At 37.1% G+C, this 18341-nt stretch overlaps 1 protein-coding gene across 1 annotated transcript in view; it reads left to right on the plus strand.

Moving 5' to 3' along the window:
- The window catches only part of ATG3 (autophagy related 3), a 33716-nt gene that overhangs the window by 634 nt on the left and 14741 nt on the right, over nt 1-18341 (plus strand). The window contains exons 2-4 of the mRNA XM_079705020.1: nt 10593-10642; nt 14593-14663; nt 16009-16116. Coding sequence (XP_079561146.1) covers nt 16035-16116 — 82 coding nt within the window. The 5' untranslated portion in view covers nt 10593-10642; nt 14593-14663; nt 16009-16034. The remainder of the gene's footprint in view (nt 1-10592; nt 10643-14592; nt 14664-16008; nt 16117-18341) is intronic.

Here is an 18341-nt window from a genome sequence, read left to right on the forward strand (position 1 = left end):
ATTGAACTTTTAATATAGAATTATGTTTTGAGGAATCATTTTACTTGTTCACTAAATCTATATAATAAAAGTATTGTCTTTCCTTTAGGTAGTTTATTTTGTTGTCTTTAGAGAAATACATTCTGGTCTAAAAATCCTTTTGGACTCTAGTTTTATGAATAGTTATGGTTACATCAGACTTATTTTTTAGTCTTAATGAATGGCAAATAATTTATTTAAGCTTCACCTTTAACTCTCATTAAAAGTACCAGTCATTGGCAAAGGAACTTAATTGAAATGAGCCATGTTGTATGATCTGTCTGTAAATTCCAAGACCTCAAGCCAGGGAATTAACTGATCTTTTCGTTTTCAATTGTGATGGAATCTCTTCAGTCCCAAATCCTTGTAAGTTCAAAGGATGGTGTGCTTAACTGACAATTTTATCTAAAATTTTATCTAAAAATTGTCTTTATGTTTAGTGAAGACATGGAATAGTATGCATAAAACCTAGAAGACCTGCCTTCTTGACCCATTTCTCTAATTTCTCCTATTCTGACTCAGGCAAATCAATTAATCTATCTAGGCGCAGGCCTCATGTTTCCTCATCTTTAAGATGAGGGATTTTGACTCGACATTCTCTAAAGAGCCCAGTCTGCCTTAGGCATCATGAGTTTAAAACCTTGAATGCCAAATAAAACTAAATTTAGAGCTTAAGGATATCATTAATGTTCTTGAAATTCAGTATCTAAAATAAAGAGCAGAGATGAAAGTGTTCTGTTTTTCTTATACTCTTAGGCTTTATCTCCTCTATGTGAAAATAGCTAATTGGTAAATAGATAGTTGGATTTAGAGATACAAGTCTGTGGTCATTGAATAGAATTAAGCAAACCATTTTAAAACAGCTACTAATCCTACAGTGAATAACTCTTACACTTAATTGTATCATGAAGTGATTTATAAATTTCCCCATTTTTAAACAAATGCAAGGCAAAAACTAGCTCAGCTGGGTACCAACCACATAATGCTGAATTGAGATAGAGTGCAATTATGGGATTTAATTAGATTAGAATGAGTCTAGAGGAAGAAAACCAGAAGACAAAATGCTTTGGATCAGTACTATACTGAGTTGATCTGTTCATTTGTTTTCTCTTACTGTTTCTGGGCTTCTGGCTGTCAGCCTCTATCTTTTTATTTTCATTGAGATGTGTGGAAGTATTGTGTTTAAAAATAAGGACAGGCATTATCTAATATGGTACTGTCTGACTAAAAATACTTTAATGTACAACATGTGTATGACTTGAGTAAATAGAGTACTAGTAATAGAGGATAGCTTGAAGAATAAAGTTGCTCATCAGAATGTTAATATTGATTCTACCTTGTTAAAGTTATTCAGTCTTATCCAATATTTAGTCACTAAGAGAAAGCTACTGTAAGCAGTACTGAGAATTTAGAAACTTGAATCTTTCATTTGAACCTAAGAAGCATGTAATAATAATAATAATGGTCACTGCTAATGAGAGCAGATATACACATGTACTAAATATCATTAGTAGCATAGCAATTCTTTGTTCTTTTATATTTTTCCTTCTAGTGTTTTTGTTATTTTTTCAATGGATGCCACCAGAGGTGCTGGGGAATAAATATTAGAGTCTTGTGATCTCAAGGCAGTATCATTAAAGAATTTTTAAGTTTGTTTTTTGTTTTTTGTTTTTTTTTTTGCTGTACGCGGGCCTCTCACTGTTGTGGCCTCTCCCGTTGCGGAGCACAGGCTCTGGACGCGCAGGCTCAGCAGCCATGGCTCACGGGCCCAGGCGCTCCGCGGCATGTAGGATCTTCCTGGACCGGGGCACGAACCCGTGTCCCCTGCATCAGCAGGCGGACTCTCAACCACTGCGCCACCAGGGAAGCCCCAGAATTTTTAAGTTTTTAATTCTTTGTTTTGCTTGCATTTTGTTAAATTAATACTTTTTTGGTGATGATGAATTAGTTCCCAATAGCCATAGAATTATGCAGCATCTGGTTGCAAAGACCCCCAATGCTTAAAACCTGGGGGAGAGGGTATTGCTTTCATTTGGGTTTTTGTCTTTACCTAATCCCTTTAAGTAGTAAATAAATTATTTAAATAAAAGAACAGAAACATTTTGTAAAGTTACTGTTGGGAGTATGCTGCTAAATCTTATCTTGTTAATCCATCTTCTTAAAAGAAGTCACTGTCAGAACTCTTATTTTATAGAGTTTTATTCTCTCAAAGTAAAGGAGAATATCATACATAGACATACTTTTCTCAGAAAGACATTAGAAGGTTAAAGATAATATAATTTTTTGCTGTGTAATAAACAAACCCATGAACAATACATGATTTTAAGTTAGAGCTGTTGTGAAATAGTAATTGGGGACGTATGTGTGCATATAGCTTGAGTTGGGACCCTGCAGTTATGTTTAACAGACTTTCATTTTCTGCTCTCAAGAATAAGCAGGATTTCTGTCTTGCGGTAAGATCAGTCCATGCTCATGTATAATGGAAATTCTCAGAAGATTAAACTCTTTATTCCTGAGTCTGTTTTTCATTTCTGAAGAAAAACAAAAATTTGTACAATGTTCAGCCTGCCCAGAAGGTCCAAGATGTGTTAGAGGATTCAATTTCTTAATTGTCTTGGTGTTTTCTGATTCAATCCAAAAGCTTCTAACTTTTTCCCCATTTTTTTTTTTATTAGTTTCTGCTTTATAACAAAGTGAATCAGTCATACATATACATCTGTTCCCACATCCCCTCCCTCATGCATCTCCCTCCCTCCCACCCTCCCCATCCCACCCCTCCAGGCGGTCACAAAGCACCGAGCTGATCTCCCTGTGCTCTGCGGCTGCTTCCCACTATCTATCTACCTTACGTTTGGTAGTGTATATATGTCCATGCCTCTCTTTCCCTTTGTCACAGCTTACCCTTCCCCTTCCCCATATCCTCAAGTCCATTCTCTAGTAGGTCTGTGTCTTTATTCCCGTTTTACCCCTAGGTTCTTCATGACATTTTTTTTTTTAAATTCCATATATATGTGTTAGCATACGGTATTTGTCTTTCTCTTTCTGACTTACTTCACTCTGTATGACAGACTCTAGGTCTATCCACCTCATTACAAATAGCTCAGTTTCGTTCCTTTTTATGGCTGAGTAATATTCCATTGTATATATGTGCCACATCTTCTTTATCCATTCATCCGATGATGGACACTTAGGTTGTTTCCAGCTCCGGGCTATTGTGAATAGAGCTGCAATGAACATTTTGGTACATGTCTCTTTTTGAATTATGGTTTTCTCAGGGTATATGCCTAGTAGTGGGATTGCTGGGTCATATGGTAGTTCTATTTGTAGTTTTTTAAGGAACCTCCATACTGTTCTCCATAGTGGCTGTACCAATTCACATTCCCACCAGCAGTGCAAGAGTGTTCCCTTTTCTCCACACCCTCTCCAGCATTTATTGTTTCTAGATTTCTTGATGATGGCCATTCTGACTGGTGTGAGATGATATCTCATTGTAGTTTTGATTTGCATTTCTCTAATGATTAATGATGTTGAGCATTCTTTCATGTGTTTGTTGGCAGTCTGTATATCTTCTTTGGAGAAATACCTATTTAAGTCTTCTGCCCATTTTTGGATTGGGTTGTTTGTTTTTTTGCTATTGAGCTGCATGAGCTGTTTATAAATTTTGGAGATTAATCCTTTGTCAGTTGCTTCATTTGCAAATATTTTCTCCCATTCTGAGGGTTGTCTTTTGGTCTTTTTTATGGTTTCCTTTGCTGTGCAAAAGCTTTGAAGTTTCATTAGGTCCCATTTGTTTATCTTTGTTTTTATTTCCATTTCTCTAGGAGGTGGGTCCAAAAGGATCTTGCTGTGATTTATGTCATAGAGTGTTCTACCTATGTTTTCCTCTAAGAGTTTGATAGTTTCTGGCCTTACATTTAGGTCTTTAATCCATTTTGAGCTTATTTTTGTGTATGGTGTTAGGGAATGATCTAATCTCATACTTTTACATGTCCCTGTCCAGTTTTCCCAGCACCACTTATTGAAGAGGCTGTCCTTTCTCCACTGTACATTCCTGCCTCCTTTATCAAAGATAAGTTGGCCATATGTGCGTGGGTTTATCTCTGGGCTTTCTATCCTGATCCACTGATCTATCTTTCTGTTTTTATGCCAGTACCACACTGTCTTAATTACTGTAGCTTTGTAGTATAGTCTGAAGTCAGGCAGCCTGATTCCTCCAGCTCCGTTTTTTGTTCTCAAGATTGCTTTGGCTATTCGGGGTCTTTTGTTTTTCCAAACAAATTTTGAAATTTTTTGTTCTACTTCTGTGAAAAATGCCAGTGGTAGTTTGATAGGGATTACATTGAATCTGTAGATTGCTTTGGGTAGTAGAGTCATTTTCACAATATTGATTCTTCCAATCCAGGAGCATGGTATATCTCTCCATCTATTTATATCATCTTTAATTTCTTTCATCAGTGTCTTATAATTTTCTGCATACAGGTCTTTTGTCTCCTTAGGTAGGTTTATTCCTAGATATTTTATTCTTTTTGTTGCAATGGTAAATGGGAGTGTTTTCTTGATTTCATTTTCAGTTTTTTCATCATTAGTGTACAGGAATGCCAGAGATTTCTGTGCATTAATTTTGTATCCTGCTACTTTACCAAATTCATTGATTAGCTCTAGTAGTTTTTCGGTAGCATCTTTAGGATTCTCTATGTATAGTATCATGTCATCTGCAAACAGTGACAGCTTTACTTCTTCTTTTCCAATTTGGATTCCTTTTATTTCCTTTTCTTCTCTGATTGCTGTTGCTAAAACTTCCAAAACTATGTTGAATAAGAGTGGTGTGAGTGGGCAGCCTTGTCTTGTTCCTGATCTTAGTGGAAATGGTTTCAGTTTTTCACCATTGAGGACAATGTTGGCTGTGGGTTTGTCATATATGGCCTTTATTATGTTGAGGAAAGTTCCCTCTATGCCTACTTTCTGCAGGGTTTTTATCATAAATGGGTGTTGAATTTTGTCGAAAGCTTTCTCTGCATCTATTGAGATGATCATATGGTTTTTCTCCTTCAACTTGTTAATATGGTGTATCACATTGATTGATTTGCGTATATTGAAGAATCCTTGCATTCCTGGAATAAACCCCACTTGATCATGGTGTATGATCCTTTTAATGTGCTGTTGGATTCTGTTTGCTAGTATTTTGTTGAGGATTTTTGCATCTATGTTCATCAGTGATATTGGCCTGTAGTTTTCTTTCTTTGTGACATCCTTGCCTGGTTTTGGTATCAAGGTGATGGTGGCCTCGTAGAATGAGTTTGGGAGTGTTCCTTCCTCTGATATTGTTTGGAAGAGTTTGAGAAGGATGGGTGTTAGCTCTTCTCTAAATGTTTGATAGAATTCGCCTGTGAAGCCATCTGGTCCTGGGCTTTTGTTTGATGGAAGATTTTTAATCGCAGTTTCAATTTCAGTGCTTGTGATTGGTCTATTCATATTTTCTATTTCTTCCTGAGTCAGTCTTGGTAGGTTGTGCATTTCTAAGAATTTGTCCATTTCTTCCAGGTTGTCCATTTTATTGGCATAGAGTTGCTTATAGTAATCTCTCATGATCTTTTGTATTTCTGCAGTGTCAGTTGTTACTTCTCCTTTTTCATTTCTAATTCTACTGATTTGAGTCTTCTCCCTTCTTTTCTTGATGAGTCTGGCTAATGGTTTGTCAATTTTGTTTATCTTCTCAAAGAACCAGCTTTTAGTTTGGTTGATCTTTGCTATCGTTTCCTTCATTTCTTTTTCATTTATTTCTGATCTGATCTTTATGATTTCTTTCCTTCTGCTAACTTTGGGGTTTTTTTGTTCTTCTTTCTCTAATTGCTTTAGGTGCAGGGTCAGGTTGTTTACTCAAAATGTTTCCTGTTTCTTAAGGTGGGATTGTATTGCTATAAACTTCCCCCTTAGAACTGCTTTTGCTGCGTCCCATAGGTTTTGGGTCGTCGTGTCTCCATTGTCATTTGTTTCTAAGTATTTCTTAATTTCCTCTTTGATTTCTTCAGTGATCACTTCATTATTGAGTAGTGTATTGTTTAGCCTCCATGTGTTTGTATTTTTTACAGATCTTTTCCTGTAATTGATGTCTAGTCTCATAGCATTGTGGTCGGAAAAGATACTTGATACAATTTCAATTTTCTTAAATTTACCAAGGCTTGATTTGTGACCCAAGATATGATCTATCCTGGAGAATGTTCCATGAGCACTTGAGAAAAATGTGTATTCTGTTGTTTTTGGGTGGAATGTCCTATAAATATCAATTAAGTCCATCTTGTTTAATGTATCATTTAAAGCTTGTGTTTCCTTATTTATTTTCATTTTGGATGATCTGTCCATTGGTGAAAGTGGGGTGTTAAAGTCCCCTACTATGATTGTGTGACTGTCGATTTCCCCTTTTATGGCTGTTAGTATTTGCCTTATGTATTGAGGTGCTCCTATGTTGGGTGCATAAATATTTACAATTGTTATATCTTCTTCTTGGATCGATCCCTTTATCGTTATGTAGTGTCCTTCTTTGTCTCTTCTAATAGTCTTTATTTTAAAGTCTATTTTGTCTGATATAAGAATTGCTACTCCAGCTTTCTTTTGATTTCCATTTGCATGGAATATCTTTTTCCATCCCCTTACTTTCAATCTGTATGTGTCTCTAGGTCTGAAGTGGGTCTCTTGTAGACAGCATATATATGGGTCTTGTTTTTGTATCCATTCAGCCACTCTGTGTCTTTTGGTGGGAGCATTTAGTCCATTTACATTTAAGGTAATTATTGATATGTATGTTCCTATTCCCATTTCCTTAATGGATTTGGGTTCGTTATTGTAGGTATAGTCCTTCTGTTGTGTTTCTTGCCTAGAGAAGTTCCTTTAGCATTTGTTGTAAAGCTGGTTTGGTGGTGCTGAACTCTCTCAGCTTTTGCTTGTCTGTAAAGGTTTTAATTTCTCCATCAAATCTGAATGAGATCCTTGCTGGGTAGAGTAATCTTGGTTGCAGGTTTCTCTCCTTCATCACTTTAATTATGTCCTGCCACTTCCTTCTGGCTTGTAGAGTTTCTGCTGAGAGATCAGCTGTTAACCTGATGGGGATTCCCTTGTGTGTTATTTGTTGTTTTTCCCTTGCTGCTTTTAATATGATTTCTTTGTGTTTAATTTTTGACAGTTTGATTAATATGTGTCTTGGCGTATTTCTTCTTGGATTTATTCTGTATGGGACTCTCTGTGCCTCCTGGACTTGATTAACTATTTCCTTTCCCATATTAGGGAAGTTTTCAACTATAATCTCTTCAAATATTTTCTCAGTCCCTTTCTTTTTCTCTTCTTCTTCTGGAACCCCTATAATTCGAATGTTGGTGCGTTTAATGTTGTCCCAGAGGTCTCTGAGACTGTCCTCTGTTCTTTTCATTCTTTTTTCTTTATTTTGCTCTGCATCAGTTATTTCCACTATTTTATCTTCCACCTCACTTATCCGTTCTTCTGCCTCAGTTATTCTGCTATTGATCCCATCTAGAGTATTTTTCATTTCATTTATTGTGTTTTTAATCGATGCTTGATTCATCTTTAGTTCTTCTAGGTCCTTGTTAACTGTTTCTTGCATATTGTCTATTCTATTTCCAAGATTTTGGATCTGGGAAATAGAATCTTGGATCAGCTTTACTATCATTATTCTGAATTCTTTTTCAGGTAGACTGCCTATTACCTCTTCATTTGTTAGGTCTGGTAGGTTTTTATCTTGCTCCTTCACCTGCTGTGTGTTTTTCTGCTTTCTCATTTTGCTTATGTTACTGTGTTTGGGGTCTCCTTTTTGCAGGCTGCAGATTCGTAGTTCCCGTTGTTTTTGGTGTCTGTCCCCCGTGGCTAAGGTTGTTTCAGTAGGTTGTGTAGGCTTCCTGGTGGGGGGGACTAATGCCTGTGTTCTGGTGGTTGAAGCTCGATCTTGTCTTTCTGGTGGACAGGTCCACGTCTGGTGGTGTGTTTTGGGGTGCCTGTGGCCTTATTATGTTTTTAGGTATCCTCTCTGCTAATGGGTGGGGTTGTGTTCCTGCCTTGCTAGTTGCTTGGCATAGGGTGACCAGCACTGTAGCTTGCTGGTCGTTGACTGAAGCTGGGTGCTGGTGTTGAGATGGAGATCCCTGGGAGATTTTCGCTGCTTGATATTATGTGGAGCTGGGAGGTCTCTTGTGGACCCGTGTCCTGAAGTTGGCTCTCCCACTTCAGAGGCACAGCACTAACTCCTGGCTGCAGCACCAAGAGCCTTTCATCCACCCGGCTCAGAATAACAGTGAGAAAAAGTAGAAAGGAATAATTAGTAGAAGAAAGAAAGAGAGATTGAAAGAAAGGAAGAAGGGAAGTAAGGAAGGAAGGAAGGAAGAAAGAAAGAAAGGAGGGAGGGAGGAAGGATGGAAAGAAAGGAAAGAAAGGAGGGAGGGAGGGAGGAATGAAAGCAAAAGGAAGAGTGAATGGAAGAAGAGAGGGAGGGAGGGAGGAAGGAAAGAAAGAAAGAAAGACAGGAGGGAGGGAGGGAGGGAGGAAGGAAAGAAAAAGAAAGTGGAAAGAAGAAGGGTGGGAGGGAGGGAGGGATGGAGGAAAGAAAAAGAAAGAAGGAAAGGAGGAGCGGAGGGAGGGAGGGAGGAAGGGAAGGGAGGAAAAAAAGAAAGAGCAGGTAAAGTAAAATAGAATAAAGTATGAAATATAGTAGCGTTATTAAAATTAAAAAGTAATTATTGAAAAAAAACACGGACCGAAAGAACCCTGGGACATATGGTGGAAGCAAAGCTATACAGAGAGAATCTTACACAGAAGATTACACATACACATTCACAAAAAGAGAGCAGGGGGAAAAATCAAAAATCTTGCTCTCCAAGTCCACCTCCTCGATTTGGGATAATTCGTTGTAAAAAGAGGAAAAGGGCGAAAAGTCTGAAATCTTGCTAAGTCCACCTCCTTAATTTGAGATAATTCGTTGTAAAAAGAGGAAAAAAAAAAGGGGGGAAAGTCTTAAATCTTGTCCTCAAGGTCCACTTCCTCAATTTGGGATGATTCGCTGTCCATTCATGCACTCCACAGACGCAGGGCACATCAAATGGACCGTGGAGCTTTAATCCGCTGCCTCGGAGGCTGCACAGAGAGATTTCCCTGTCTCTGCTCTCACAGCTCCCGGGTCTCAGCCTTGGACCTGGCCCCGCCTCTGCGCGTAGGTCGCCGGAGGGCGTCCGTTCTTCGCTCAGACAGGACGGGTTTAAAGGAGCCGCTGATTCGGGGGCTCTGGCTCACTCAGGCAGAGGGGAGGGAGGGGAATGCCCTCTCCTCGCGCTCCAGGCAACAAAAGGGAAAAAAGTCTCTTGCCTCTCCGGTAGCTCCAGACCCTTTCCCCGGACTCCCTCCGGGCTAGCACTAACCCCTTCAGGCTCTCTTCCTGCCGCCAGCCCCAGACCTCTCCCTGCGCTCCGACTGAAAGCCGATACCCGAGCCTCAGCTCCCAGCCCCGCCCGCCCTGGCGGCCGAGCAGACAAGTCTCTCGGGCTGGTGTGTGCCTGAGGGCACCGATCCTCTGTGCCAAAATCTCTCTGCTTTGCCCTCCACACCCCTGTTGCTGTGCTCTCCTCCGCTACTCCGAAGCTTTCCCCCTCCGCCACCTGCAGTCTCCGCCCTCGAAGGGGCTTGTAGTGTGTAGAAACCTTCCCTCCTTCACGGCTCCCTCCCACTGGTGCAGGTCCCGTCCATATCCTATTGTCTCTGTTTATTCTTTTTTTCTTTTGACCTACCCAGGTATGTGGGGAGTTTCTTGCCTTTTGGGGGGTCTGAGGTCTTCTGTCAGCGTTCAGTAGGTGTTCTGTTGGAGTTGTTCCACGTGTAGATGAATTTCTGATGTATCGGAGCTGCCCCGGGATCCGAGGCTCTAGAGTCCGGGAGACACGCCCGCATGCGCCATTCCCTCCACTCGCGGGGTCTAACTTTTTCCCCATTGTTTGGCAGTATGTTTCTCACTTTTATTAATGATTCCTTTAATAGTGTGAAAAAGCTTTCAAAATTAGATGTTACTTAAATTTTTTTTAAATGAGGAAGAAAAACTGTGTGCACTGTGATGTAATAAACTATTCTTACATCATAGACCTGTAGTTATTTAGTAATTTTTTCAAAGATCTTCATTGACTTTTCAACCATTAGCAAGAATCGCTCTACATTTTATTCATCCATAAAGTGGTTTTTGGCATTTTAAAATCCTGTTGTGTTACCCTTATTCATTTCATAGAACTGTATGCTTTTAGCATTATCTAAATCCAGTGATTACAACTGAATAAAAAAATTAACAGCACTCAATATTTTTTCTTCCAAAATTAATTTACATTTTCATGGATGTTAAAAATTTTGTAGTTTTAATAAATATTCAAAAATAAATCTTTAGGCTGGTAGAGCAAGTTGGTGCTGTTTGCATTTTAGTTGATTATTTTGAATCAGGGTTACACATGATGATCCCTTTGGTATTTTGCCACCTTACATTCAATGATGTTCAATTTTTCTTTTTTCCTTTTTTCATATTTCTTCTAAATCTTCAATAGTTTGTGGCGGCTGGAGATCACTTAGTCCACCACTGTCCAACATGGCAATGGTAAGTACTCTTGAGTGAGGAATAGAAAGTTTATAAAAGGTGTGACTTCATAATTTTGGCAATTTACAAAATAGATTAGTGCATGAAAATTAGAATGACCTGTTTAACCCTCCTCTAGTAGATTTTTCTATTAAATAGTGCTCCAGTGTTGCTAAAGTAAAATAAATGAAGAAAAACTGAGCATTATGCCTCTTTTGTTTTGCTCTGTTAGCACAAAAGATGGAGATTTTTGAGATAAATGCCTTACTTCCTTTACCAGTATTCCGTTTCTTTATAGTGTCTAAGTCTGTTCTTCTGGTGGGTCTTTAAAAAATAATTTTCAAAAAGTTTAATAGGGGCTTCCCTGGTGGCGCAGTGGTTGAGAGTCCGCCTGCCGATGCAGGGGACACGGGTTTGTGCCCCGGTCCGGGAAGATCCCACATGCCGCGGAGCGGCTGGGCCCGTGAGCCATGGCTGCTGAGCCTGCGCGTCCGGAGCCTGTGCTCCGCAACGGGAGAGGCCACAACAGTGAGAGGCCCGCGTACCGCAAAAAACAAAACAAAACAAAAAAAAAAAAAAAAAAAAAAAAAAAAAAAAAAAGTTTAATAACTTTGATTAGCTTTCTTTTTTCTGTTCATAAGCGTAATATTTAACATCTTTATTGGAGTATAATTGCTTTACAATGTTGTGTTAGTTTGTGCTGTGTAACAGAGTGAATCAGCTGTATGTATACATATATCCCCATATCCCCTCCCTCTTGCATCTCCCTCCCATCCTCCCTATCTCACCCCTCTAGGTGGTCACGAAGCACCGAGCTGATCTCCCTGTGCTACACAGCTGCTTCCCACTAGCTATCTGTTTTACATTTGGTAGTGTATATATGTCAATGCTACTCTCTCACTTCGTCCCAGCTTACCCTTCCCCCTCCCCATTTCCTCAAGTCCATTCTCTACATATGCATCTTTATTCCTGTCCTGCCCCTAGGTTCATGAGAACCTTTTTTTTTTAGATTCCATATATATGTGTTAGCATATGGTGTTTGTTTTTCTCTTTCTGACTGACTTCACTCTGTATGACAGACTCTAGGTCCATCCACCTCACTACAAATAGCTCGATTTCATTTCTTTTTATGGCTGAGTAATATTCCATTGTATATATGTGGCACATCTTGTTTATCCATTCATCTGTCGATGGACACTTAGGTTGCTTCCATGTCCTGGCTATTGTAAATAGAGCTGCAGTGAACATTGTGGTACGTGACTCTTTTTGAATTATGGTTTTCTCAGGGTATATGTCCAGTAGTGGGATAGCTGGGTCATATGGTAGTTGTATTTTTAGTTTTTTAAGGAACCTAATTAGCTTATTTTCAAATTAAAATGTATTGAATTTTTTTATGACATTAATAAATGCAGAATCTTATGGTTCTTTACCATAAGACCTTCTTTAAGGTTCAAAAGTTTCTCCCCTTTTTAGGAATGAGCTCAAAAGTTGAGAGATTCATGATACCAAATAAGGTCTTAATTGGAAATCTACTTGTAACAGACTTTTCAAATTTTTATTTTCCTCATTAACTTTTCTTTTAATTATAAAGTAATTTAAGCAACTAGCAGTTCTCATAATGTGTTTTTTAAATATCTGCATAATAATAGAATGTTTTAAAACAAATTCAGTTTCATTACTTTGAGTACTTACGATAAAAGCACCTGGCAGTAGCTGCAAAATTGATCCCAATACTGGCAGACTATTTTAATTAGGCTAGAATTGTTTGGAATTATCATCTTGTTTGGATATGAGTGGTTCAACTTGTTACATCCTTTTTTTTCCCTCAGTGACACTTTTTCAATTGTAGTGGAAAGGTAGAGTTTTGATTTGGGAGCAGGGGTTCTAGAATTAACAGGATTCTAATTGATAATGTTTTCCTTAATATCTAAAGAGCTTAAATAATTAAACTATTTAAAATCACAGTTAGAATTCTCTTTCATCTGTGGCCTATTCTATTACCCTTAATTTTTTTTTTTTTTAACAAGTCCTTGCCCCCCTATGAGTTTCATGATTCTGTCTGTCCCCTCTTTGGGGACCGTGGGCCTTTTGGGATCTGTAAAGTAATAAAGTGGGTTCCTGGACTGTTTTCAGTATTTCAGAAAGTCAAAGAGAAACTGCATTTGTGTCACCGAGCCTTTGGCCAATGCCCAACCTACCCTTAATTTTTATGCTTAACACATATCCAGAATAGTTCTTACTGCTTTTGATCAATTGCTCTTTATCTTGTAGAACATTGTTTTTTATGTACCAAGGAAGGCCGAAATGTCAGGTTCATTTATTTTTATGTACTTGTCTTTCCTATGTGTATTTCTGTTCCATATTTTAAATTATGTTCATATCATAGAAGCTCTCTGATTTTAGACTTTTTTCCTCCCTAAACTGTTAAAACTATATTTAGCTACGTTGTGAGCTACAATATATATGTATATTTCAAGTCATATAGATATATAAAATTTAAGATAGTCATTTTATGGAAAAATAACTAAATAAGGATTTTCTTCAATACACGTGTGATAGGTATACATTTTCTTTATTCAGATTTCTTTGTTGAAGCCCTTAGTTGTCTAGTTGTTAGTTTAGTTATATAATCTATAGTATTGTTATAGGGGTTGGTATATATGGACAGGATCTTCTTTTAGCAGGTAGTAGTTTATAGTTTATAGTTCCATTTCATAAATTGTGATGGTTTAAATAATTTTATTGTAACTTAGAACTCAATTATATCACACTCCAACGTCTATACTTCTGGCTAAATTGTTGGGGCCAAAGGAACAATTCATTTTAAATCAGTGCTAGAAACAGACCATTTCTATGCTATACATTCATGTTTACAGGTGCCATCGTGACTGTATTATATCATCTTCCCGCAGAACTTCAGGCATTACCATGATGTTGTTGAATTTGACGCTTGGAAATGGTCTAAAGATACTAGAAGCCTGCCAAATGGTTTTAGGACATTTCCTGGCTTTATCTTATGCTCAAATCTATGGTTTGAAGTTTAGACTGAAGCTTAAGACAGCAGCAGAACTCAAAATTTATGCTCATTTATATTTGTGACAGATACCACATGCCACTGTAGCTCTGAGCAATTCCCTTAGGTGACCCACAGAAGAATCTTTGAACAAATTTCTTAGTGAGATATTCCAGAGTAGCCCCCCAAAATCAAATAGCTGGCTCTGACCCACAGAGGGAGCAGTGTTCAAGAGCAGGAGCCCTAGAGTCACTTGGCTCCATCCTGCCTCCTCTACCTTCTGGTTTTGTGACTGTGGGCAACCCGACTTCTTTAAGCTTTTGTTTACTTACTTATAAAATGGGAATATAAATATTACTCACTTTTTAGATATCTGAGGATTATATAAAAATACTGCATGTTAGAGTTCTAGGCCCTATACTTAATAAGCACTCAAAAGGATTTTTTGTTTGTTACAACCATTATTATTCTCAACATTATCATCTTGTGATTCAAAGCATCTTTTATCTCTTAGTTCCAATTTTAATACAGTGCTAGGAATGTGGATCTTGTGAACCACCTACTTTGTTATGTAATGTCATGGAGCTATTTCTCTGCCTCCTCTTGGTCTTCAGATGATCAGTACTTTAAGATTAAAAATCTGAATGAGATTATATTTGGTTAGAGGCAAACACAATAGTTGCATAATATAGTTCTGTATTATTCTACCTTTTTGTCTAATATTTAATCCAAATTCTTTTGGTCTGTCTGCATCTCTTGGTACATTTCACTTACAATAAATATTGCTGTGCTCTTCATTGCCATGACGTATGTCACTTATGGCATCCTTCCCAAACCAATCCTAAAATAATTTTCTCAGGGGTGTGGATTGTGTAGTGTTGAGATTAACATGTGATATCTTCTGTCTTTGTCTTTTAAAATATTTTTTGTATTTTGGTGCTTTTCACTCTTTTTAAAGGGCTACAGGGGAGGAATTGAAAGTGAAGGCTTACCTACCATCAAGCAAACAATTTTTGGTCACCAAAAATGGTAAGAATTATGTTGTATATATTAGTTAATTTTGCGCAAAGAGTTATATTTTTTAAAAAACCTTAGCACTTGCTGATCTTAATTCATGCTTAAAGCGGTACTTGCAGCTTCCCTCAGATAGAAATTTGGAAATTTAATGAAACTCTGGATTTTCTATGGGTAGAGTATTTTTTCCATACTTGATTTTATCTCCTTCCTTTTTGTTATTTCTTTTTGCCAAAAAAGTCTAGTTTTAAGATATGAAGGAAAAGAGCTCTAAGCAAAATGGGACTTTTTTCTCATTGAGCTTTTTAAGCAGACTTCATAATCATAATCTTTTTAGCTATTTTAATCATCTTTAAACTTAAATTTTTCATGGAAAGTATAACTGATACTATCTTTGATATCTAAAATCTCAAAGCTAGAAGTTTTATTGTCTGTTGTGTCATTGAAAGATTGCCTATAGGCACAAAAATGTTTCTGAAACAGGTATTTATGAAGTTAATGAAGTTATTTATGAAGCTAATTTGAAAACAACATCAAAAGGCTGTTACAGTCTTTATCTAATCACATAACAATACATTGATTCCTATTCTAATTTGCTCATTATAGGAAAGGGAAAGCATGTACAAAACATCAGTTTTTTATTTCCTACAGTATATTTTTTGATGGGATTGGTCATTTATATCTTGCTTGTTTTAAAAAAAAATCAGGAGATTAATAGCATTTTGTTGACCCCATGTCGTAATGTTGTTACCTTATAATTTTTCAATTTTAGGCTTATATGAATTATAATACCTGTTAATCGATGCATTTGCTATATGAAAAACTTGGCACCAATTTGTATAAGAGAGTAAAGTTTAGCAGGTTAGTGAACTTTAAACTGGTTTATCCATTATGAATAGCTAGAGCTTAAATATGAATTATGAGATACATGTTGAAAGTTACTTTAGCATTGCAAACCAGAGGTCACCTCTACCACCTCCGAGTATGACAGGTGGTGCCTCCATGTTCTGAGAGTAAAGCTGTTAAAATAGTATATTATTCATTAGCCTGAGGTTGAACAATGTCATCTCTGACTTCAGCTTTGTTGATCCATCAGGGTAGAGAATATATAGAACACTCCCAGTAGAGCCTTTGTATTTGTCTTCTAACAAAGCTATTTAGGGAAAGATAAGTGTGGTCAAATAATTCTGTGGGTTGAATGTAACTCTTAAATTAAGTACTCCTATTAGAAATAAAATATGATATTTACCTAATATTTTGGTGGCAGAAATATATTTTATGGAATAAACTTTCTCTTTTTTAAATGGATTTATAGGAAGCAGATTATGTCCTAGTAACTGTTTTTGCCATTTTTTTATAGTGCCATGCTACAAGCGGTGCAAACAGATGGAATATTCAGATGAATTGGAAGCTATCATTGAAGAAGATGATGGTGATGGGGGATGGGTAGATACTTATCATAATACAGGTAAGAGGAGAATAGAATGGCATGTATTTAGTTTAAATTGTTTTAAACTCCTTTACAATCTTTTATAACAGCCTCGATTTTTTAAGAAAGGCTACATAAAGGCATATTATGACTTAGTTTTAATAAAGAAAATATGTTTTGAGTTTAAATCGAGGATACTAAAAACAAGTTTTCTCCCTCTAACTCCTAGAGAATAGGAGGTATATCAAATGTAGTGGTAGAGCAGGGTTTCCCAGTCTTAGTACTATAAACATTTTGGGCAAGATAGTTCTTTGTCATAGCATTTTCTCTGCATTGCAGAATGTTCAGCAGTATCTCTGGGCTCTACCCACTAGATGCCTGTCACATCCTCCCAGTTGTGACAACCAGAAAAGCCTCTAGACATTGCCAAATATTCTGCGAGGGGCAAAATTGCTACTCTCAGTTGATACTCACTGCAGTAGTCAGAGGGATAAATAATCTGCACAGGAAAAAGTACCTCATTAGGTCTGTTTCTCCTCTTCTCTGAGTAAAGGATACTGCCATCATTTCCTTATGATGATATAGAAACAGATTTAGGAACTGAGCTCCTTGATTTGAAGCTCTTTTGTTCCTTAATGAGTTGAATGTTGTTATGTCAAGGCCTAGAGAAAATAGATTGAACAACTTCTTAAAATAATTTCAAAAATCATCCTCTTTTCTCCACTGAGTAGTGCTTTTGGACTTTTTTTTTTTTTCATTTTTCCCCTGGATCTTTCCAAAATCTTTAGTCTTCACATGACTGGGAGATGTGAGTAGCACATCTGTAGGAAATTGCCTGTTGACTGAATAGAACCATTGATTATAGCACTGTATTTCTGATATCAAGTTAGTGAGTTTCTCAAGTTGTCTAGTTGTATTGTATTCCATAACCCCTACCCCAAAATCCAGGTACATATTTACAGAGGCATTCATCACAGAGATAAGCAGGTGCCGGAATGATTGGATTGACAGAAATCTATTACAGAAATTCTACAACTAAAGAAATGTTTGCCATGTTGACAGAAGACAAGTAGCATCATTTTCTTACATAGAAAGCAACATAGTATACTTCAGTTAATTTGGTGTACATAAATTCTAAGTAATGTTTATGAGAGATACCCTTAGAATTTTAGGTTTAAACTATATTCTGATTGGCTTAAAGCAGTGCTTCCAGCTGACTCACAAGGCTAGGTGCCTGGTTCTTTATTCACCTCAGTTCCCTTTGCTTCATCACTGCTTTTCTTCTCTCAGGTTTCTTTTATTTCTATTAGCCCTTGTATTAGTCATGGTTCTCCAGAGAAACCATGGATATAGATTCAGACAGGTTTGTTTTGAGGAATTGGCTTACGTGATTGTGGAAGCTAACAATTCTGAAATGTACAGGTCAGGCCAACCAGCAGCCTGAAGACTCAGGGAACAGTTGATTGCTGCAGCTGGAGTCTAAGGGCAGTCTGGGGGCAGAATTAATTATTATTCTTGAGCACTCAGTCTTTTTCTCTTAAGGCCTTCGACTGATTGAGGCTCACCCACATTATGGAGGGTAATCTTCTTTACTCTAAGTATACTGATTTAAATGTTAAGCATATCTAAAAAATACCTTCACAGCAAGATCTAGACTGCTGTTTGATCAAACTATGGGACACAATAACCTACCCAAGTTGAGTTGACATATGAAATTAACCATCACAGCCTTATAGAGTATTACCTTCATTAGAATCATTTGAGCTTTCTTTTTCTTTGCCAGTATGTCCTACTTTTAGGAGAGTCTGGTTTAATGGGATACTACTACATTATATTTAAACAGATTGAAGAGGTTTATTTTCTTTTGTGTCTATGTAGTAGATTCAGTGAATTGTTTTGTAATAGCAATTTATTACGTTAATATTTGGGCTTTACTGTTATAAAATAAGCATACCTATTATAAAATAATTTCTAGAAAAACTACTGTGAAGTAAAAGTTTTATGCTAGAGCTGTGGATTGTGACATTTTCCATTTGTGAAAATGAGTCATTCTTTGGTTTGGATGTATTGAGCAGATATATCAGAGCTTTAGAAGATTAACAAAGGAGCAAAGCATATTTTGTATTTAGGGTCTTTTTTTCTTTAATATTTCCCATCCTTGTTGAACTATTTAATTGAGAATACTGATGGGTATTTTGAATTAGAAATATTATTTAACTGACTGATGATGCTGCCATCTGCTTAATGTCACTTTCATTGAGGTA

Source organism: Hyperoodon ampullatus (genome assembly GCF_949752795.1).
Source record: "Hyperoodon ampullatus genome assembly, chromosome: 5".
Taxonomy (NCBI): domain Eukaryota; kingdom Metazoa; phylum Chordata; class Mammalia; order Artiodactyla; family Ziphiidae; genus Hyperoodon; species Hyperoodon ampullatus.